This window comes from Lepisosteus oculatus, chromosome 2 (genome assembly GCF_040954835.1).
Source record: "Lepisosteus oculatus isolate fLepOcu1 chromosome 2, fLepOcu1.hap2, whole genome shotgun sequence".
Classification (NCBI taxonomy): Eukaryota; Metazoa; Chordata; class Actinopteri; order Semionotiformes; family Lepisosteidae; genus Lepisosteus; species Lepisosteus oculatus.
In genome coordinates this window covers 69150725-69174475 of record NC_090697.1, presented here as the reverse complement: position 1 = coordinate 69174475, position 23751 = coordinate 69150725, and the positions used below count along the sequence as shown (strand labels likewise).

At 45.0% G+C, this 23751-nt stretch overlaps 3 protein-coding genes across 10 annotated transcripts; 1 reads left to right on the top strand and 2 right to left on the bottom strand.

Moving 5' to 3' along the window:
- Positions 1-452: 452 nt before the first annotated feature.
- Positions 453-7824, bottom strand: nudcd3 (NudC domain containing 3). Its single transcript, XM_006625538.3, has 6 exons — positions 7627-7824; positions 5868-6160; positions 5094-5226; positions 3214-3357; positions 2728-2916; positions 453-1306 (listed from the first exon to the last, which is right to left on the bottom strand). The coding sequence occupies exons 1-6, from the start codon at positions 7822-7824 to the stop codon at positions 1196-1198; spliced, it is 1068 nt and encodes a 355-aa protein (XP_006625601.2). The 3' UTR covers positions 453-1195.
- On the top strand, positions 7802-18664 carry mrps24 (mitochondrial ribosomal protein S24). Of its 4 annotated transcripts, XM_069181807.1 has the most exons (7): positions 7802-7887; positions 8539-8612; positions 9605-9685; positions 10241-10352; positions 10554-10772; positions 16749-16800; positions 18463-18664. In XM_069181807.1, the coding sequence occupies exons 2-6, from the start codon at positions 8574-8576 to the stop codon at positions 16775-16777; spliced, it is 480 nt and encodes a 159-aa protein (XP_069037908.1). In that variant the 5' UTR covers positions 7802-7887; positions 8539-8573; the 3' UTR covers positions 16778-16800; positions 18463-18664. The 4 variants fall into 4 exon arrangements, with proteins under 4 accessions (XP_069037908.1, XP_069037906.1, XP_069037902.1 ...); XM_069181805.1 differs by having other exon boundaries at positions 16749-18664; XM_069181801.1 differs by lacking the exons at positions 16749-16800; positions 18463-18664 and adding an exon at positions 15970-16040.
- Positions 11416-23617, bottom strand: LOC102686392 (protein transport protein Sec24C). Of its 5 annotated transcripts, none has more exons than XM_069181766.1 (21): positions 23269-23617; positions 22243-22652; positions 20936-21021; positions 20233-20301; positions 19498-19609; positions 19128-19255; positions 18860-19004; positions 17930-18039; positions 17027-17139; positions 16746-16940; positions 15593-15686; positions 15382-15492; positions 15045-15212; positions 14832-14928; positions 14605-14753; positions 14005-14143; positions 13644-13765; positions 13356-13535; positions 12566-12763; positions 12389-12478; positions 11416-12224 (listed from the first exon to the last, which is right to left on the bottom strand). In XM_069181766.1, the coding sequence occupies exons 2-21, from the start codon at positions 22562-22564 to the stop codon at positions 12084-12086; spliced, it is 2769 nt and encodes a 922-aa protein (XP_069037867.1). In that variant the 5' UTR covers positions 22565-22652; positions 23269-23617; the 3' UTR covers positions 11416-12083. The 5 variants fall into 5 exon arrangements, with proteins under 5 accessions (XP_069037867.1, XP_069037876.1, XP_015195840.2 ...); XM_069181775.1 differs by having other exon boundaries at positions 11416-12218; XM_015340354.2 differs by having other exon boundaries at positions 14005-14116.
- Positions 23618-23751: the final 134 nt, after the last annotated feature.

The following is a 23751-nucleotide window of genomic DNA, read 5'->3' as shown; positions in this document are numbered from 1 at the left end:
TTTTCGGTTCCAAATGCAGATACAGCTTTGCAAATATTCTAGTTAAGTAGACAGTACCAAATGATGGATATGGATGTTAGGTTTCAAATACGGCTTTGATCAAAGGTGACTCCGTGTTTTATCAAAATCAACTGTGGATTAGCAAAGCATAAAAAGAATTTGACTTTGGTGTTAACAGAGTGGCTTGCATCGCCAGGTTGATTCAATCGGCATCACTGAAAATGTAGAATAGAAAGAAATCTACTGTTTTTGCAATTCTTTGGCAAGAATGAAACCCTTGATTAGCTTAACTATTATGTAAGTTCACTGTGGCTAAATTTATTAAAATATACTGCTTTATGAAAGATGAAGGTATTTCAACTTTTGGTAAAAAAAAAGTGTTAATGTGGCACTTAAAAAATGTATACAAATAAAATCCATAATGTTATTAACAATAACGTGCAGAAAAAAAGTATTTTTGTTCATTTTAATTTTGATTCAGCTTTACAGTTGGTAATATTTAAAATCCCAGACTGAGATTGGTTGTTATACAGCAAAAGGCAAGGAACTCAATTTGGAGATCCCCCTCCCCAGAAAGCGACACGGCTCCAGACCCCAGCAAGCATAATCCCCCCCTGCCTGTCACACAGTTCTTTGGATGCGTGTGAAGAAGAACAGTTCAGAACCATCACAATGGTAAATTGGACTTTGGGGAAAAGGAAAAAGAAACAGGGAAGTAGAATGCCAGGTTTTGTTGAAGGAACAAGGGGTGACTGCTCTGAAGGACAACTGTACATACACATCAGTTGAAGAAGAGCTAAATCGCACATGGTTATGGGTCCTTGTTCAACTGATGAGGTTCCATGAGGTCCATTTTTAAGCAATATTGCATTGGCTGTACCTCTGCCTTGTTTAAAATTGTCATTCAATGTCATTGCGCCTTTGTCATTTGTTACTTTGCTGTAAAATAAAGAACATTTAACCCTAGCCTTCGGTCAATTCTGCAAACCTCAATGTTTTGACTTTTTTTAAAAAGAGTTTTGTAGTAAACTGCAAATCTTTTAGAGACTTTTTGTTGTGCAGTACCATGCAGACAGCCGATGAGTGCTCTCCTGAATTTGAGTACATATGCATACTCCTTGAGAGTCATGCCAGTGTGTGGTGACTTGAGTTCAGTGTGGCACACTTCCCCCTGGTGCTCCCCCGGTGGCTGGTGTCAGAACTGCACGGCGCTGGGAGGGATCTCAAACATGGAGGGGTCAAACTTCTGTCCTTTGAATGGGGAGCCCTCAGCATCCCAGCCCTTCTTAAGCATCTCGTGCACCTTCTGAAAAACACACAATGAGCATCACAATGTGAATAGAGAGGTGCGTCGGAACACAGACATGTAGATACACTCTTTTGAAATAAGAACCTGCAGACGCATTCATGATTTTATAAGTATAAGTTAATGCGTTTATCTTTTCCTAATGAAAGGACCCTGAAGCACCTTATGTACAAGAATGGACCTAGTTCCTCCACCACTCCTACAGAGGTGACACAGGGCAGTCAATCTGCTCCAGCGGCCCCACTACAGAGCTTATCATGGGAAGAAGCAAACAACTTGATTTCAAGGAAGCCAGACTGCCCAGAGTGGAATTTACCCAAGATATTGAGATACTAATAGCCCAACTCTTTTGTAAAATACCACAGGATCTTTAATGACCAACTGGTCAAGACTTTGGTCTATGTGATCAGAACGATGGCACTTCCTGCAGCCCAGTGTTGACCACACTGGAAAACTGTTTTGGAAAGTCTAGTCCAAAGGGAAGACCTACTGGTCCACCAAGGTTTGACAAGTCAGATTCAACAGCAATTTACAGGAGAACTGGTGACAACTTGAGAAGTCATGTCTCTCACAGCTGCCTGCAGTTCATGTGCAGGAGTCACAAGGAGTCACTCTTGTGCCAAAAACTGGATAGAGCTGGATACAAACCCGGCACCATTAATGCACTCACTCACACATGTAATCAGAGGAGAATTAATTCGCTCTTGTATGTAGCTACCTGGTCATGTGAATGATGCAGACCTGAGGTGAACTAGTACAAAGATTAGTGTGCTACAGAAAACAGAGCAATTTCATAAGAGAGTTAATTTTCAACTGCTGGAAACGTGTTTCAAAAACCTCCAGCTCTCTGTGAAAAGAGCTAAGCCCTAACTCTTCTTCATTTCCACATGTCTTCCCTGATTATGTCCCTGCAAGACAATGACTGTATAAATATAAATATTCTAAATAAACTGCCAGTATGTCAGTAATGACACATAAGGCGATTGTTTTTTTTCTTTATAATCCTGACAAACCACTACAGGGGTAAATCAATTCCATTGTCTATTAAAACTGTGGTAATCACAATAAAAAGCACATCTTTACACAAAACGTGCCTGTGGAGTGTGGATCACTACATCACTATTTTAGGGCAAACTGGGATGAATACAAGTGAATCCTTCAAGTGGACAGATATCTGTGTGCGTTCTAAGTAGTTGTGACGTCAGTCTTCTTGCCACATTCTCAATTTCCCATTATCCTCCAAACCTTCCCACATTTTGCTGTGAATAATGATGATGAAAGAATGGATACATGGATGTGTCTGAAGGAATTACATTTTAACACAACAGGTCACAACAACTCAGATTGCACGTGGGCTCTTGGCCACAAGGAATGCAAGTAAGCCTGCAGACACGAGGCGTGAACAACAGCAGAGTACGCACCATCTCGTGGCTCTGTGGCTTGCCCTGCAGCTTCTGATGGTAGTCAAAGGTGAGACGGTCGAGGACGGCGTGCTCTTCCTCATCCACGGTGGCCATAGAGCGCTCACGGTTAATCTGGTTCACATCAATCTCCTCCTCTCCTTGCAGCACTGCTGACCACCAGTACTCTCCACATTTGCTGAGAGACAGCTGGAGAGAGAGATTGATAAGAGTGAGAGGGAGCTACAGCAATGTTCACTGCACTTACTGAAGTGAGAGGGGGAGTGAAGGAGAGAGAAAGAGAGAAGAAAGAGCAGTGCCAAGTATCTATCGGACTTGAATGCTGGGGCAGGAAGAGAAAAAGTAAGGAAAGTGTCACAGGGCAGGAGACCATCTATGTCTCTGTGTTACAGGGTGTTCCAGCAAACTGCAGCGTTTGAATGAACTACAGGAGTTACAGTGAGTTTCAAGACTGTGCACTGTACTATGATGAAGTGTCCATCTTACCAGCACACAGCTCCCAGGCTCCAGGCTCCATAGTGAATTCTCCGTGTTGATCTTGTGAGTGAGAGTTCCTTCCATCAGCACCGTCTCCACACCCATCTCCATCACAGAAACACGCAGGCTGTTTGGCTGTAGATTCACTGACACCTGGCCCCAGGAGAAATGAGGAGAGAGGAGGAAATAAAGACAAAGGATGTGTGTCAACCGTTTCAGGAAGACAACACTGTAAGAACTGTGGTGAAATGTTAAATATTAACTTTTTCTGTATAGGGCTCAGACATCAAAGTCCCCTTTGCCCTGTTGTCAGAAGTAACTGACATAGAAGCAACCAAAATCAAACAAGACATGAATGTTTGAACCTCAGTCAGTATCAAAAATAATCTTACTGTTTTTACTGGATAGGAGCTCACTCATGTTTTTCTATCCATTTTCTAATCACTTTTTCTCATATAGGGTCATGGGGAAGCTAAAATTCTATCCTGGCAAGAAATGGGTGCAAGGTAGGATACACTCTGGATTGGAAGCCAGTCTACTGCAGGACACACACACACACACCAGCGTCAATTTTCCCAGAAGCCAATTAACCTAATCAGTATGTCTTTGGAATGTGGGAGGAAATTTGGTAATTTGTGGCCTCCAGACAAACAAAGTACGTGTAACACAAACCACATACAGTTTTGCACAATGAGCTTAGACTGAGAAAAAATGTAAAATGTGACTAAACAAATCGTCAAAACTAAAATTATAAAAATGTGTTAAATTCCTCTTTTAAAAATGTGTTAAATTTGTGATACTGATTCTGCTACCAAGTTACTGTTGACCTCCAATATCGTAGTTGCTCCTATCGTCAAAAATGGGTTCCTAAAAAGATTTAAAACAAGCATAAGAACACAAGATTACAAACATTCAACCCATCTAACCTTTCTGGTTGCTAATTGTTAAAGTATTCTTTCACTTTCATCATCAAACCTTCTTTTCACTGCAAGCTGAGGATGTTCCACAAATTCTCAGACTTTACAGGGACATTAATCCATGACAGTAGGGGCTCCAAATATGATTCAGCAGTATCCATCTGGAAAGTACTCTGGGGTATATGATCAAGCCTGGCTGGCAGGCAATACTGTGAAGCGTGATTACAAGAATCAAGAAATCGTCATCAGGTTCATGATCGCTGGGTCAGGCAGACAAGGATCCTGTATCCACTGCAGGAAGTTTAACCCTGGGTAACTCTAGAACTTACTCCATGGTTTCTGCCTGTACCATCCACTTACTCAACATTCAAGAACTTCAGTCCTATGTCTGAAAAAAAAATATTCTTCAAAAGAATTGTTATAATAAAATTAAAATTGTATTTCTTATTTGTTAAGGATTTTCTGTTTTATCACTCCTATGCTTTCATGAAAACATTCATTATTAATTTGCTCAAAATACCTACTTGGTAAAAGGTTTTAGGTGGTAACAGAGGGATGAAATTAGGCATTATGGTACAGTCCAGTCCAACTCTGACAGCACTGATCTAGCAGTGGTTTTAGCGAGCAACAGCAGGATTATGTCATTGGCGTAAAAGGGGTATTCTGTTTTGGTGTCCTGAAAAACGTTCAGTCAGCATACTGTTCCAGCAACATGGCTACCTCATTAATAATTATGTTAAAAACACTAAATAAATCCAGAACTACCTGCATCTCTGTGTGCCTCTCTTTCTTTTTATTGTCTCATTACTTCTCCTTTCCTCCACCTCTTCTTCTGAGTGACATACTGCCATCTCTTTCAGTGTACCCCTATAAACCCTAATACTTCTGTCAGTGTACTCCTCTCTCTCTTGAGTATTGAAATGTCCCTTGATTTTAGGTTTTACCTGCGTCTGCCTCTTTTATTTAGCCTACCTGCTTGCCCTTGCGAATGGTGCTGGGAACGTGCACTTTGACCTCCACATCAGTGTAGTCCTGTGACCAGGTGTAGTTCTGTCTCACTGCTCCATTGTAACTATCAGGATTGCCCTGGAACTGCTCCTGTACCCTGCACATAAAACACACAATACAGGATGGTTGTCACACTGCTACAACCAAAACAACAAACTCAAAAATATAACAGGCTAACTACAACTACACACAGGCAAATAAGTGGGCACACATACCAGAGATGAGACTGAAAAGTGGTTCTCTCTAAGACACTTCAAAATTGTACTTTTAAAAGTAACTGAGGAAACACAAGAGATTTTTTTTTGTGTGCAATCTTTTTGTGGACTGTGGAGTGCTGGATAGATGCATACACGAGTGACTAAAGCTATCAGAGTGACAAAGATGCCATAAAGACTGACAAAGATGCCTGCAGGAGCATGACTTGGGAAACTGTGAAATCCACACTGATGATTGTGTGAGCTTTCATCTCCAGCTGTGTTGCAGCCAGTCTAACAAATAATGCAGTCTGACGGCTTTTGTCATGATGCAAAAAAGCCCCAGGCCAAATATTATTAATATTGGATTTCATGCTAGACTTTAAACGGCATACACCAAATTCCCCACTATTTCAATTTCTTTGCTCTCCCCATCCAAGCAAAAATTATGACACCCTCAATGCACCAAACCTTTGCTTCTTATTATAACACATTTGTGCAGAGTAAACGTCCTCTGTGGGGGATAAGAAGTGCCCACACTCACTTCTCTGTGTCATCTGTCTCTGCAATGGGCATGGCCTGAGCTCCTTCTGTTGGTGGGATGTTGTCAGCAGAGGCTGGGTCTGGGCAGGGGGGTTGGACTTGCTCTTGTAAGGGGGGTGAGGGCTGTGTTGACACTTCCTTCTCTGGAACTGGCACTGGCACCTGGACCTCTGCCTCAGACTGTACCACCACCTCCTCCACAGCAGGGGGAGCCTCTTTCCTTCCCTTGTTCTCTGCCTCCTGCAAGCTCTGCTCTCTGTCCTGCGCTGCCAGGCGCTCAAACACCTTGAATGTCTGGGCAGAGAAATGACAGAGAAGAGAGGAATGCTGAGACACTTCAGGTATTTGGGGAGGCAACACAAAGGAAAATATTTGGATTTGAGATTAATGCTGCAGCAAGTCTCATTTCTTATTGGTATCTTGCCGATGTAATACAGCGAATCATCTAAGTACACATCCCTATCACAAAAGTGTTCATCACAACCTTTTGCCGTGTCAGATGGCCCTAAACACAAACTATAACAAATCTGGAAATCTCCAAAAAGGATTTTCAGAGGCATGCTTGGTTAACCAGATGTCTTCATCACCTCTTTCCCCTCAAGCACACTCTTACGTATATTTCACTTTACATTTCAAGGGGCAAACTCCATACCTTCAAGCAGAATTGCAGGGGGGGGCGATTACTGGCAGATATGTGGTGGTATTGATTAACATGTGAAAACAAGTCTGACAGACAACTACTTAAACATACAGGTAACGCAAATTGTTATGTCAAGTATATATTTTGCATTGCCAGTGACTGTTGGTGGAGATAGCATTTAATGACTAAATTTGGCCCAAGTACAACAGCAAATGCATTTTTTAACGATCTAGTGTTTTCTGCTCCACATAAAAGACAAATAAATAGGGGGCTGTAGCACAACACACGTTTTGATTTGTTGGAATTCATTATTAAACCAGAATTTTATTGAGATTCTATTTTATCTGGGAGAAACGCTGCAGAATACCACCAGGTAGACAACTCGTGGGCATTAGGAGCTTCCATCATGCGCTCTGTTTCTGTGGATGTTAGAAATTGAGCCCACGGACCCTGAAACCAGGAGTTATAAATGTACCTCTATAGGGCATTAATACAAAACACTATGGTTATGAATGTATATAAGAATACGCTTGTAGGGACAAAACTGCTTTTAAACGACGACAATATAAAAAAAAAACTCTCTAAATGCCATATAGTGTTAACATAAACAAAAGTTAACCGAAACATATTTTATTGAAAGATTTCCAGATACATTTGTATCATTTTAGTTAATTAAAACACGAAATTATGCGTCTCACAGACTGTCCCAAATCACCGTCGTTTTCTTCCAAGCCTTTCGAGAAATGGATTAAACCGCTTAAAACCACCAAAACGCGAATTTTCCGGGTTAACAAATAGACAAAGCAAAAGGCAATTAAAAAATGTAAACTCTTAAGAAACTGTTGTCTGAAATCCTTCACTAGGTAACTGTACTTTCAAACAACACAGACTAGAGCCAGCTGTACACCGAGATAATCTTAGAACATAAACAATGAAACACACCAGGTAAGTTTCTTTCCAAAATCTGCGCAGAGTGGTGCTCTCATACATAACTACAATAAGTCTTTTTGATGGAACACCGAAAGCTCCAGAGAAGTCGCTCCTATTTTATGCACTTATCCCATAGTTTAACAACTTTTTTTTTATTTGTATCGTTTTTAAAAATTTACTTTCACCTTACCTTAAGCACCATTTTCTCGGCGACCCCAGGAGGAAAACCCATGCGATCGCTGGGGCTCGTTAACAGCCTGTAGAAATCTGTCTTTCGATAGAGAAACCCGAAATAAACCTGTAGAAAATTCTGTATGTTTCCGACGTGCTGCAGTATCCCCAGCAGAGCATTGTCGTACAGCTCAGTCATCTCCAGTTGGGAAGACATTGTGTAAACAACCGAAGTAACACACACGACGCAAATAAAAAGCACTTGTACTGCACACTTATGGTAGGTGTTTACTACGATATTTTCAAAATATCCCTTCTGACGCACTGCTCTGTCTATACGGTTTACGGTTTCGCCTGCTTCTTGTTGACTCGCGTTTTACAGTCCGTGTGGAAACGCAAAACAACGAAGTTGCCCTGCCCGATTGCCTCTTATAATTTTACGCTCACCCAACAAAAAATGTCAGCACTTTTTAAAAAGGAATGAAGGCATTGTAACATTCAAAAATTCATCACCGAGAAATACTTAAACGCGTCTCTAACGTAATTTTAAGTTACAAATGAACATAACTGAAACTTAACATTTTCGTATGCTTAACTATTACATTCACATTTATGAAGAAATTAAGTTATATTATTAAGTTATAATTAATTTATAATGTATCCTTTAACAATAATTAAACATTTTTAAAATACTGTCAGAATAAATTATTGCCTCGGAAAAGAACATTCTAGGTATGTATGGAAACAACTCCACGGACTCATTTAATCAGAACACCACTCGTACAATAAAAAGTAAATATGGAAATTATACTTGGTAATTAATAAAAAGAAACAGTATAAAATGTATTTATGCATTTGATTATTTTTGTATCTGAATACATATATTATATTTACAGCAAATTATAGAGATAAAATATTTCTTTTTTTATAGCCACTTTGCTCCCAGAAATCAGTGCGTGTTTCAAGATGGCGACGTCCTTCTGTAGTCGATCTGTGAAGCTGTTGGTAAGAAAGCCTTTAGAAATCTTTCAAGTAGTCGTGTAGATCTAGTTAATTAATTAAAACAGTGGTACAGAACCCTAAACGAAAAACAATTACGTGTAATATAATGAGGAAATATGTTGGCTTTTCAGATATTAGGTGATATCTACTGCTGGATCTTGTAAACTGTGTTATTGCTTGTGTACACTGAATGACACGTTTAATTGGGCAGATTCTGAAAGGATTTGCAAATGATTTAATCAATAAAATAGTCCAGGCTTTCTAAATTAAAATCTGTGTAACTGTAATTGAGGGATTTGTATTTGCGTTGTACAGCATGATGGACGATATATAATCCATCACATTTGACAGGAGTGTTTTACAATTATTGAGTGGAAAAAAGCTTTAGATTAAACGTTTTTATCTTGTGGTAATACACTGCAGATGGCAAAAGTCTCGATGACATATTTCGCTTCTTGAAAATAAACCTTTAATTCAGTATAAAGGCAATAGCATTAAGTAAACACACTACGTAGAAGATGGTAGTTCTGTAGTTCTAAATAGTAGTGTTCTGTGGTAATTGGTCATTTATGGCAGACAGTAGTTTGTAGGCATTTTTACATAAATCCCTTTAAACATATTTTACACTGGCAGGACTTTTTGTCACTGGGAACCAAACATATTGGTTGCACATTAATCTTTATCGCTGATCGTGCTTCAGTACCAGTCCCTGATAATTGAGTAACTTTACAAGAAACATTTTAATGTGACAATGTAAGAAGCAATACATAATTTGCCAAGCAGTCGATATACAAAGACTTGGCTCAGTGTACACCTCAGTAATTTATTTGACTTCCCGTTAATCATGAATTAAATATAGACAGAGACTCGTTGTAAAGTGTTACCTATAATACAAAAGTATCTGCTGGGAGTGTGAAACAGACAGTCATTTTCACTTCCCTCTTCATTGGCTGATAGGCAGTGTGTCCTCTTTTTCTCTCTCTCTGCCCCCACAGATCCCACTGGCCCAGGCCAACAGTGCAGTTCGATGTGTTCCCGGAACACGAGCAATTCAGACCACTGCAGTGTGCTTCAAGGTAAGAGGTTCCAGTAGTCCCATTGAATTTATTACTAGTAACTGTAGCCACAGTACTAATTGTACTAATAAACGTTAAAGCAATCATGTATTAAAACTTACACCAGTTGGAATAGCAATAATATTTGTTCAAAAATGTGCTAGATTCGCTGAACTGTTTGTATCTTTGTCATATAATGAGAAGATTAATTTGGCTAGTAAAAGTGTATAACAGCCACAGGTGGCAAATTTTACAATATGCCTTGGTGTTAAGTCCTCTAGATTTGGTTACATCGACATGGTCAGTGCAGAGTAATGTTAGTGTGATTCTAGATGACCTCAAATGGCTTTCATTTAACCGTGCTTGAGATAAACAAAAAATTAACCTGATTAAACTTCTCTCTCTCAATGTACAACGGAGTAAGGCTGCACCCTAGTGGTCAGCAGGCAGATATGGCAGCAGGGGTGTTTTTTAGCTCATGTGTAAAGTCCTGTTTTCAGAGAGGGAGTTCAGCATTAACTGAAAGCTGTCTTATGGTATTTCTCATCTCCTGATTTCTCCTCTGCCTGTTTCCAGAATCGTGCAGCACGAGTGCGAGTTGGGAAGGGTGACAATCCGGTGACGTACGAGCAGGCCCTGGCCCCTCACTATATTGCCCACCGCAAGGGCTGGCTGTCCCAGCACACCAGTGAGTGTTTCCACTGGGTTTGCAGATCCATACTCAGACTTGCCCATTGCATAATTCAGCCATCTTTGTTTGGAGCCAAGTTTTCTTTTTGACATTTATTCATCGTCTCCTCATGTATATTTTTTAGCTGTCATTCTCCACAATGTCCCATTGCTGTCCCACTCCTGTGGTCAAGTTAAAGCACTCATTGTTGTTCCCCAGGTAACCTGGATGGGGTAGGGGGCGCCGCTGAGCGCACCATTGAGGACGTCTTCGTGCGGCGATTCATCTCTGGAACTTTCCACGGCTGCCTGGCGAATGAGCTCATCATCAAGCGCCGCGGCAACCTGCTGGTGATCTGCGCCCTGCTGCTGCAGAAGCTCCCACCTCACAAGTGCTATTTCCTGATTGGCTACACAGAGACACTGCTCTCCCATTTTTGTAAGTGCCCTGTCAAGATGGAGGTGCAGACCCTCCAGCAAAAGGCTGTGTATAAATACCTCTGAACAGGGAAGCCAGTTATAAACGTCTCAGAGCTCTGTTGTCTGCCTCATGACCTGTACTCAGTATGCCTCAAGCGTTTAAACAGTGAGCAAGGACAGGAGGCAGCCTACCTTCATTGGGGGGGGAAAAAAAAGAAGCTCTCCACATGTGCATCAAGAGGAATGTATTAGTTGAAACCATGCATATACTTTACATAAACACATTTGTGTATATAATGAAAATAGCTGAAAGAAATATATTCTGCATTAGCCTTATTAGTGTACTCAGTTTAAAATGGTTTGTAAGAAATCGGAGGTCAGCGTGTGCTGAAGTGGTATCCATATGTGTGCAGGGCCGACTGAGTGTACAGAACACTCTATAGGGGAGTGAGAAACTGAAATGTGGACTGTAAAATTCTTGAGATGCACAGATATTGTGCATTGTTTTAATTACATTTGGAGTATCTGCAACATGCTTAGCATATGAACAGCCTCTGTGGATGAACATGTAGCTAAACAGACCGGTGTTTGGATTCTAAAAAACACCACTTCTTGTTTTTGTCATTTTTCTGTCACGCAATGACGACACACGGCAGTGTCTGTTCCCAGAAAGCTTTTTATTTTCAGAGAAGAAATGAAAAACCCAGTGAGGGGCAATTGCTCCAAAAACAGAGCGAGATGTGGTGGGGCAGACAGGAGGAGAGAGGGGAGGGGTCTCAGACTCAAACTGGGAGGCTTTTCTGCCTGCCCGTGTCATTTCTTACTCATCATGAGTTCTCCTTTAATAGGGTTATTTCCTCAGATTTGACAAAACACATATTCCACTTGCAGGGCCTAGATGTTTCCAGTTCCAGTTGGTTCCCAAACCCTTCATTCCAGGTGCAGGACCTAGATGTTGCTGGGCCTAGATAAAAGTATTACAATTTCCCAAATAATGAAAAGGAGAGCTCAGAACAAAAGAGACACTGCCCCCTCCCCCCCAATCACCACCAGCTTAATTTTAGAGCCCTGGTTTAGGGGATGAACAATGGGGAATGTTTGGACAGGACATTTAGTAAGAGAAAGCACAGCTGTGCTGGTAAAATGAGCCTTACATCCATTCCAGTGCAGCTCTCCGGTGCAACCCCCTCCTTAAAATGATCAATAGATGAACAAAGAAATAAGGAGCTTGTGCCAAATCATCCACTGGGTTGGACTGCAAGTTGGCTGTTTGATTTCTTCTGAACTGCAAAATGGAAGGGGAAGAGGAAGAGGAAGAGACGGCTGCCGTTCACGCCAGCAGCTGCAAGGAGTTGATGTGCACGTGATACAGGAAGTCGGGGTACGACGCCCCGCCGTTGGGGCTCTTGTCCTCCACCAGCAGGTGCCGGAGAGCCTCCTCACTGTGGTCTCCCTGCTTCACCACCTGCAGCTGGACACACAAACAGGCCTGGTAGCAAAAACACTGCTTATTTGACTGGTGGCAAACAAGATGTCTTGCCATCATTTGGTTTGCGTGTGTCGGTAGATACACGGATGATGCCAGTGTAGGTGTAATCAAGGATGTGGCACTGAGAGTACCATCGTGGCACCCACCTTTAGGGTGAAGGCTGTGCATGACCTCAGGGTTTCGATTACTGCCCTCACGCGCAGGGACAAGGGGTTGTCCAGGGTGGGCAGGCAGCACTGCAGAAGAGACAAGACCGGGTTTCACTACAAATTCCAAATCGAGGAAATGTTTCTTTAAAGCGGGCGGCGGTGTCGGCTCCTGACCTCTCCGCAGGGCAGCTGGCTGAAGGAGCTGGCGTTGAAGAGTTGGGAGAGGACAGACAGCGGGACGTGCTCCCCCACCCAGAGCAGCAGGGCTAGGGAGCTGTGGGCCAGGTACAGCCCCCGTGAGTCCAGACTGCTCCCTGAGCAACGCACTGCTGCTGCAGGGGCACCATCGCCAACAGACTGCTCACACAGGGGCTGGGCACAGGGAGAGAATCGCTGTTTCAGAGAGAGTGGGGCACAGGGAGAGACAGATGCAGACAGACACCAGTCGTCAGTCAAGAGGACCTGCTGCAGGGGTGTTCTGTCCTGGTACGTGACAGCTGCAGTCTCCCCAAGTCACTAGCACCATACGAATTTCTGTTAAATTGGCCCAATTAAGCCAGTAATTAGTAGAAATGGGCACCTAATGGCCAAGTAGGAATGCAAAATTGCAGGATTAGACACCCTTTCCTGTTGTCTTGGTTGCTATTAGAACTTATGACCAGGTTTTTGCAGCTTCATGCAGGTGTACAGAATTCACCAGTGGTGTCTGAACCCTGAGATGAAAGAAGGAATTGTTCTGGATGTAGATGCACATTGGTCCAGTTTTCTGGATTCTTTCAAAGAAGTACCATCCATTGTCCATAACCGTCAGTCCATTGGAGGCACACACACGGGGAACAATTTAGCCATACTGTGTCTTTGTATCGAGGGAGGAAACCCTCATGGCCAAGGAGAGACCATGCACGCTCCACACAGAGGGCCCACGCCTTCATTTGCAGGTGGCCCCCGGTGTGGCAAGTCTCACCAGTGGGAGGAGCTCAGGATAGAAGTAAGCGGCAGTGTGGGCCGGGTCCATGGCGACCAGTTGGCCACGCAGCTGCAGTCGTTGTGGCACGGAGCTGCGCTGTCCGGGCAACAAGACCTCACTCTTGCGCAGACTGTTCACATAGACTGGGAGGGCCTTCAGACACTGGGGCAGCACCAGCTAACACACACACACACGAAAGGACAGGATGAATAGGTGCACAGCATTAAGACGCACACTATATGCAAGCAGTTGCTCTGTCTCTCTGGCCGTGCCCCCCTCTCCCACCTGTCCATGTGTGAGTGCAGTGGAGGAGCAGTGCTGCCGGTAGCAGGCCAGGGCCTCTGTAAGCTCAGTGACCAGTTCGTCTCTCACAGCCTGGAGAGGCCTGTCCAGCACGGCGCAGTAAGCTTGCGGACAGATACACAGATCAGCCTAGGAGAGTACTCTTAGACATGCAGTACACAGGCACACTGATCAGAGCTGCATTAAAGCAACAGTAAAGGGGTAAAATGACTGCAATGAGAACATCTAGGGGGAAAAATATTCAAGGAATAAAATCGAAGAGAAAGAAAAACATGTCAAAATGGCAGAAAAGAGAAACACAAATGACCAATACAGAAAGGGAGACTGAGAAACCAGACTGCACCTCTCTTGCAGTAGAAGCTCAGCAGTGTCTCGGCCTGGCTGTTGCGGAATGTGTCCACTAGGTGGCGGGAGCAGCGCAGGCCCAGGCTGTGGACCCTGGTCCTCCTCTCTCCCTGGGAGGAAGTGTAGGACAAGCACATCTGTCAAAAGATTTGAAGAACATTACAATAGTAGAAACAAGGTGGCCGTTCAGCCCATCCAGCCTATTAAGTAGACAGTAGTTAATTTATCCAGCCTTTTCTTGAAAGAAACCACAACCACAAGGCTAGGTAACTTGTTCCACACTCCTACCAGCCTTTGGATAAAGACGTGCCTCAGGTTTTAAATACACCTTAAAGTGACATCTACTTGTGCCCTCTAGTACATGTGTCACTGGTTTAAAAAAAAAATCAGAATCCTTGTATCAAGCCCACTAATATCTGATTCTGTCAAGTAGTCAGACACAGAGAGAGAGACTTGGAACCAGAAACAGAGGGGGACATTTACTGTCATTGTCACTTAGCTCCACATGTTTGCACTCAGTAAGTATTTGTCTCAAGCACCCTTACTCAGAAAAGCAACTGGGACCACAACCAGCAGGAAACAGCCAATCCGTGCTCACCTGCATGGCCACGCCCCTGTGCTCGTCCAATGGGCTGTGATGCATAAACTGAACTGCCACAGCGGTGTGCCAATCAATAGCCGCCAGGGAGATGACAGCTGGATCAGGGCCCGGGGAGAATGCCCCAAAGCATCCAGACACCCGCAGACCTGCAACAACAGGGTGGGATCATTTATTGTAACAAACACGCATAACTGTCCTACTACAGCTCCTTGAGGATCCTATACCTTTGCTTACAGAGACCCTGAGCTCAGCCCTGTAGCCTGTTTCTGCCTCCACACACCTCCTCAAATCACTGCCGAACCGCTCCACGTCGGCCTCTCCCTGAGCGAGAGAAAGAGGGAAGCAGACACGGAGAGACAGAGATGGGGAATCTTTATTTATGTCAGTTCTGCTGTCGAGCCCTGCTTTTCCTCTGCTACAGCCCATCAGAAACTAACCTGAAAGCATTCATAGTTGTAGACCCTGCCCCCAGTCAGGGAGGAAGCGTGTCCTGCCCAGGTCCCTCCCACAGCCTGCTGGGAGAACAGGAAGAGGTGTAGACTGCAGCCCTGAGCCACACACTCCCGAGCCAATGAGCCGCAGGATTCTGGGGGCTGGAACAGGGACTGTCGGCAAGAGGAGGGAGACGTCAGAAGAGCAGGGGATGCATCATCCGATCACAAACAGTTCCATTTCCACTTCTGTCTCGCTGCACAGATGCAAAGCTGGTTTCATACGCAAACTCACACATGGAAGCACATGCAGACTTTCCATACACACTGAGAGCTGGATCACCTTCGTTTTGCTGGAGCTAAAGAATCCAGAGGGGCCACTGCTGCAGTTCACCTTCCCGTCACTAGGGGGAGCTGTGTGGAAGACCAGCACTTTTCCTGGACAACCAGCTGCCTGGAGTGCATAAAGATGGAGAGGAATTGAAAATGGCTGCATGTGACAGCCAGACTGTGTGCATTTTCTCCATGCATGCTGGCAGCACCCAGTAACTGACCTTAAAGATCTTCAGGGCAGAGCGCAGAGGCAGGTCCTGTGATACAGGGGTGTCCTCTGCGTCCACAAACAGTCTGGGGATCTGCTCCAGAACACTGCACACGCACACACACAACAGTAAGACTCACTGCAGAGCAGACTGAGGGGGCTCAGACAGAAAGAAAAACGTTTAGTAGCAGAAGAAAAATCATAGTTCAGGTGGGTAGCTGCGTCAGCATGCGTAGGCTGCAAAGGAACAAGTAATAGGTTTATTCCGTGCTGAAAAACAGAAGAGAGAAAACACAACATTTCGGCCGTGGAGCCTTCTTCAGGTGTGAGCTCACACCTGAAGAAGGCTCCATGACCGAAACGTTGTGTTTTCTCTCTTCTTTTTTTCAGCATGGAATAAACCTATTACTTGTTCCAGAAGAAAAATGACAAAATCCCGTTGTTAATGGTATCTACTGTAAGTATTTGCTCTTGATTACAATCGAAAGCTCTGGTATTTTAGTGCAAGAGGTTTATCTTCTTTATTCTAATCTGTTTATCCAAAGTGTGCCTCTGAAATGTTATTCAGCTCTACATACCAGAAAGACACCCATGATACATACATTAAATATAATAATAGGTGAAGAGTTAATAAGTTATAATAAGTCTTTCAAAGGCTAAACGTCATGTCTCTCTCACTGCAACTAAATCAGAACATTCAGGGCAGCATCAATTTTAGGATCACCACAGGAAAAAGTAAACTTAGCTCTTTAAATGGGGAAAGTCCCCATCCTTGGGTAAGACTGTGAAAGTAATTAGGAGTAGTTAAAAACAAATTTGAAGAAAAACTTTATACAACACTTTTCACCCTGTGGTGACGTTTTTAAAGACATTAACACTAGGAAATCCCATAAGCCTGGAAATAAATAGCCCTCCCTCAGGGGCTGTTCACACTGCCTGCTGCAGACACCCTCCGGGGGCAGGGGCAGGGACAGAGTCTGTAGTCTCCGTAGTTCTCAAGTGAAGCGGCCTCTGGGTCTCATTCCATTTTCAATTGCCTCATTGTACTAATTACTGGTTAAGACTTCACCTGTTTTTTTAATACTTAATCACTTACTGTTTGAATAGCATGTGTAAAACTGTAGTTATGTGCCCATCCCTAACTCTCATCAATATTCTTTTGTTACCAGTCAATGGCGTCTCTGCCGTCTTCCAGTGAGACCAGTAGCCCCTCCCACACAGGTAGTTCCAGATCTTCTGTTTCCGTGACAACCAGCATGTGGGGGCGGGAGAGGGCGGGGCTAAGGTTGTAAAGGTGGAGACTTCTGTCGTAAGTGACCACTCCCACTCTCAGAGCCGACTTGCCCAAGCCGGTATAATCCCTTCAAAACATCAAAAAAGATTTTTTTTTTCCAAAATGGCTCCAAAGTGGAAGTGTCGGTGCCTGTGCTTGTTTGTGTTACCTCACCTGCTCAGAGAGGCAAGGAGAGCGCGGAGCTGATGGCAGACAAGAGCCAGTTGCCCCCCCCTCACTGCCTGACCAGACACATCCACAGCCAACAGCAGACCAAGACACTCCCTCTGCAGACAGAGAGAAGTCATTCATTGCTGGGCAGCACCCATGTGACCTGGAGGGCCAACACGTCTGTGGAGTTCTAGTCCACATCTGTTCCTAATGACAGAAGTGAACTAATTATTATTTTATTCCATGCTGAAAAGAGAAGAAAGAAAACACAACATTTCAGCTGTGGACACACAAAGAAGGCTCCACAGCCGAAGAGTTGCGTAATAGGTTCTAGGAATCTATTACTTGTTCCTTTGCAGCTTAAGCATGCTGACGCAGCTACCCACCTGAACTAATCATTAGCTTACTTTTATATGGCTCTTTTTCTGTGGCTGACTGAAACCGACTTATCACACCTGCTTGATTCAGGCCCTTTAACACTGGAGGAGTAAACACCCATACTGATTGGTTAAACACGGTCCCATGTGTTTTAGATAGTGTGGATTAGCACTGGCAAGACTGTGGCGGGGTGATTAGTGCTGCTGGCTCAAAACCCTCGAGTTCTGGGTTCCATTCTGGACTGGGGCACCTTCTGTGTGGAGTTTGTATGCTCTCCCTAGGTTTGGTTGGGTTTGGTTAGGTAGGGTTTTCACTGACCTTGCTAAGATTTGCTGGCTAGGTTAACTGTGGCCCCTCGGAGTGTAGTCCCACCTATCACACCATGCTCCTTAGACAGGACCTACGTTCTGCCGGTGGCTCTCTAGTAGTGGGTGGATGACTGCAGGGTGAGGCTCAGGTCAGAGCCTCCTACCTCCCTCTCATGTGGCTCAGCCTTCAGCTCACTGGTGTGTGCTGCATGAAGCCTACCTGCGTGTGCGTCTCCAGAATTTCATAAGAGCCTCGGCACAGCTCAGGGTGCAGCTCTGAATCCACCCTGGGACTCCCCCTGTCTGTGGGCTGGTAATTCTGCCAGGGCACTGAAAGGGAGCGAGGAGGAGGAAGAGGAGCAAGACATTGAAACTGTCAGCAGCTACAAATATCGTAGCACTGTTGCTGATTACAAAGCCAACAGCAATTGTTCTTCCTAAGAAAACTTCGCTCTCTTAACGCATGAGCTACAACAATGACTTTATTCTATATAACTCTCATTGAATCTGTCCTAACATTCACTGCAGACGCCTGGTTTGGGAAGCTTAATACACGCAATAGAAACAGACTGAGCAGGACTGTGAAGGTAGCCAGCAAAATGACTGGTGCACAGCAGGTAGAGCTTTCGGACGTTTTCGTCAAACAAATAGCGCAGCAGGCCAATATGATCACTCACTGTCGTGATCCATCCACACATCTATTAGACTGATTCAGGAGCGAGAGAACTAACTTTTATTCTTTTATTCCCTCAGCTATGAACCTGCTCAATTGGGACAACTGACTGTGTATCTAACTTCATTTACATGTATTTATTTATTATTTTTCTTGTCATACATGTATGCCTCTTATCTGTTAACTGGTTCACGTGTTAAAAGTAGTGTGTACTGTGTTATATCTGTACCTGCCAGCAAAGGACATTTCCCATCTGGGACAATAAAGTAAGAGAGGAGGTAATGAGGGGAAGTGGTTTTGATACATTTCAAAAGAGAAGACGAAAGATGCCAAAAGAGAAGAGGGCAACAACTGACAAATGAGAAATGTAATCAGTACAATCAAAACTTGGTTAAAGACAGGCATGTATAAAATGTGACATATCTTGTGTCACAATAAGAACGGTAATACCAGTAACAACATCATGTGTGTGCTGACCCTCAGTGATGTGCCCACAGAAGGGGCAGTGGAATCTCTGCCCGCTGTCCTGCCAGGTCATGAAGGGACACATGGAGGATCCACACCCCCCACAGCTCAGCACGCAGCCAGGCTCTGCACCACGCATCAGCACAGGCAGGGGGCGCTGTGGAGAAACACACAGTCAGCAGAGGGAAACACGAGAGAGCAAAGCACTGGCACGCAGGCGTATGAGGACAACAGAAACTCCAACGACAAGGCTGTACGGACAGACATTGTGCTCTCTGACCTCTCCGGGCCCCAGCCTCGCGAGGGGGGTAACGACTGCCCCCAGGGGCAGGTGACAACGTTGGGCAGCCCCTCCATCACAGGGAAAGGAGTAGGAGGTACAGCGGATGAAGCGCGGACTGGCGTTACCTGGAGAGAGACAGAGCGAGGGTGAGAAAGATTTTTCAGCAAGCTGACAAGTTCCAGCTGAACGTCCTACGTCTGGCAGGGGAGGAAGGGAAGGGGAGAGAGTGTGCAGGAAGCCGGGACATTACTCTGGGGGGCTTAAATCAGAGGGCAGAGGGAGAGAAAGGCTGAAAGGGAGGAGAACGGGAGGGGACAGAGGCACAGCTAGGGAGAGGAAACAGGGAGACATTGGGGACTCATCGCACCTCTGTCCTCCACGGTGCACTCAGTGCTGGAGAGGGGTGGGAGCTGCCTGCTGGTGTCCGAGACAAACACCTGCCCTGCCCACTCATCTCGGTCGTCTTCTATCACCTTCACCTGGAGGCAGAGAGAGAGAGAAAGATTTAGGGGACAGCTAACATCGGCCCTCGGCCCTCGCATCCCAAGACATCTTCCTTCTCATCCTGTTCCGACCTATTCAACAGCAGCTAAGACTGGAGGTCAGGGCGACTCAGGAGGCGGACAAATTATTTTTCACTGTATTAAAGGGGCATACTGGAAATCCAGGCAGGAAGCTGTGTCAGTTTGCACAGGCTTCAGAGGAACAGGTAAGGGTTTATTCCATGCTGACAGGAAACGAAAAGAGACACAGCGTTTCTGCTGTAAAGCCTTCTCCAGGAGTGAGGGGGAGAGGGAAACCGGCAGTTAAGAAGGGTTAAGAAGACTCCACAGCCAAAATGTTGCATCTCTTTTCTTTTCCATTCAACTTGGAATAAACCTTTACCTGTTCCTTTACTGGAAATCTTGTCTATCCGTCGTGCCGGGAAGGACGGAACGATCTTGTTCAACAGCTTCACAGGGAAGTAAATGAAAAACATCCACCCGGGAGTTGTTGGAGAAAGCATCAATCAGCCCCGCCTGCTTTTAAGACTTTAATCTTGTTACAAAGACCGGGCCTCCCTTGAGTGTGTCTGTAGGATGGGGAGCGGCCACGGACTCACCGCACTGGGGATCAGCCGGGGGTCCAGCCCGTAGCGAGACTGCGCCCTGGGGCTCTGAGCTCGGCTTGCCTGGGAGAGACAGGAGACGGGGAGCGAGAGACATGGGGAACAGGAGTTAGAGAGAGAAGGAAAGAGGAAGAGTGATAATGAGTGGAAAATGGCAGTGGAGATGCACGGTTCCAAAGTCCTCTACTGTACATTACTTCACTAAGTTCATCATCCATCCATCTTCTAATTCGCTAGGAAAGGGTTCCAGGGGAGTTGGAGTCTATCTCAGCAAAAAATGGGCACAAGGCAGGAGACACCTGCTCATCCCACACACAGAGTCACAAAACACAGACACACTCACACCACGGCCAGTTTTCCCAGAAGTAAATTAACCTACCAGTATTTCTTTAGGTTGTCACAATGAGATGAAAACAGTTATAATAATACTTGCTTACACTATATATAGCACTTTTCTGGACACTCCACTCAAAGCGCTTCACAGCTAATGGGGACTCCCCTCCACCACCAGTGTGCAGCCCCCACCTGGATGAATTTTTGTAGTCTCGAAAATGTTTTTTTTATTTATAAGCTATTTTTTGTTATTATAATATTTTTTATTATTTTAAACTGTATGTTTAAACCACCCTTTTCTCTGCAGGACATGATTGTAAGCAGCACTGTCCAACTGCTTCGCTTCTGCTTGATCGTGCCTCACCTGCTCTGTGCTGCTGCCCCCTGGTGGTGGCTGAGTGACAGTGTGGCAGGATGGGAAGGGGCTCGGCTCGCAAGAGTCAGACATGCCTGGAAAACAGAAACAAAGCTAAACGGCTGGCCGACGAGAAATTCTAAAGTTTTAGATTGAGGTTTTCTCAAGTTTTCTCTTGAGCAAAGCCAGGAGGTTTAGAGGACAAAGAGGAGCAGAGTTGCCAAATTGTCCTTGATCAATCAGCCAATCTGAGGCAACATTATATTGTACCTTATATGTCATCCATCCATGAGACGTTAAAGCGAGGTCCTGACTCTCAGTGGTCATTAAAGATCCCCTGGCATTTGTCGAGAAGAGTAGGGAGTTATCCCGGTGTCCGGGCCAAATTCCCCCCCTCGGCCTTTACCATGGTCTCCAGATTGTCCCCATGTACAACTGACTTGCACCTGCCCTGTGATGGACTGGCCCCCTGTCCAGGGTGTACCCTGCCTTGTGCTCGTTGCTTGCCAGGTAGGCTCCGGCTTCCTGCGACACCATATGGTATAAAGCGATTTGGTAAATGACATGACATCCATCCATCCGTTTTCTTACTGCTTTATCAAATACAGGGTCACGGGGAACCGGAGGTTATCCCTCTAATTAACGGAGAGAATGCAGGATACACTCCGGATACCATTCCATCACAGGACACACAAAGACACACACACAAACCACGGGGCCGGTTTTCCCAGAAGCCAATTTACCTACCAGTGCGTCTTTGGACTGTGGGAGGATACCCACCTGAACACAGGGAGAACATGCAAACTCCATCAAACAGCACCCCATGTCCGGAACTGCACCCAGATCCCCAGGGATGCAAGGCAGCAATGTTAGCCACTGCGCCACCACGCTGCTCATACATGCCACCATTGCACAGAGTTCAAATTCCACAACACAATTCGGATGTACACTAGGTGGAAGCACTCAACTGGTTTATTCTCTTTTGTCACCCAACATTTCCTGGCCTGAACAGCAGATCAGCTTTACTGTTGTGTTCAGGAAAAGTCTATATAAAACAGGAAAAATGCCTAAGCTTCAAATGCACGTCATGCAATTGCAAAATATTCAAGATACCATCGGTTTATTTTCATATAACAATAATGCACACTTACAATAATGCTGCCAACAGGTCATTAAGCATTTAGCAGCCCGTTTACATGCTGATGTGTTTTAAGGTAGAGGCAAAGGACACCGCGGACCTAGGGTCACTTGGCAACCCTCACAGGACTGATCTGCAGCAGACAGATGAAGGACACGGGCTGCTGCAGTCCACTCACCGTTGGGGAGACTGGGCTCAGCAGGCAGGCCGAGCTGTGGTGGGAGGTCAGTACTGGGAAGATTCCCCCAGGACTGAGGCCCCTCTAACCCTGGCCCAGTGGGGAAGGTGGGAGGGGTTGAGGAGGCTGGACAGTCTGTAAAAAGTAAACGGGGAGGGGCTCCTGATCCTGCAGGGGCAGAGACTTTCTCCAGCCCTCCGACTGGACAGTAGGTCGCTGGTGTCCGGTCCGTGCTGACAGGAGCAGGCCAGGTGCTGTGGCCCTGTGGGCGGGGCCAGGTCGGACTGTCCACATGGCTTTGATTGGCTGCTGGGATGTGCATCGTCCCCTGAGGAGTGTTGCGATTGGTTGGCGTCTACAATGATAACAGCTGGTCTGCAATGACACACGAGCCAGTGAGAGAGGGAGACCTGCAAGAATATATGTCAGCAATCAGGGACAGTAATGATAAGGCAGATAACAAACTACAACGACAGTAATTGACAGTTACTACACAGAAAAAAATAGCCTAAAAATGCCTTACCAAATGCTTTTCAGAGCATGACAAAGACAAACATCAGCCGGGCTAGGTAAATTGTCCTTATGTAACTACACTACAGTGCATAGGTCTACACCTGAGTGTTGATTTGGCCTTCTCGTTTGGACATACAGTACCTGTACTCAGGGCTACTTTATCTCAGCTTGTGCATATTCAGTCTCAACCTCATAAAACATTTAAAACAGCACTGCTAAATTAAAACAGACAGTGAATACTGTACACGGCCAGCTTATTCTGAGGGTTTCGTTCATTTTTCGTTAGGAAAATGTGGTATGCCCTCGCTTTTAAATTTTGAAACAGGAATGTTTAAATTACCAGCTGGCTATATGAAACAGAAGATCTGATAGCATATAAACAGACCATAAAAACGTCAGCATGCCAGTCCTCAGACAGACCGCTAATTTCTACTACCCCTTCGACAACAACATTATAGTAACCCATGCAGCATTAACGACAACAACACGACTTCCAATGTCTAAGCACCTTACCTTCCGCTTCGTGCGAATCGCAGCGTCTTCACCGCAAGAGTCACTGGCATCCTGTTTTAAAATATACCCCGTCTTCTTGTCCGCACATCGTCGCTGGACAGTGGCTCCGTCATTGCTCGTGCACTGCACAGATGACGCCTGAAACCCATCTATAGGGTATTGATATATGTATATATGTAGTTCGTATGAACATGTAGCAATTCTTGCATATATTTTTTCTGTCTGTATACTAAATGTCTCAATTTTTATGTTTAATACAAAACCGGTCTTGATATGATACTACTAGAAACGCGCTAACGCTGAAACACACCGGCCGACCAGGCTCAGGAGCAGCTGTCTACTCCGTGACGTCACGCCGCCGCGGCGAGCCCCCGCGATACTTGGTCATCGCGCGCTGGGTTCCGCAGTTTGAGATGCTTGGCTAGTGAATCTTTCTTACACGTGAACTTAGAAATCCTCCACTTAGAAATAAAAAAAAAAACA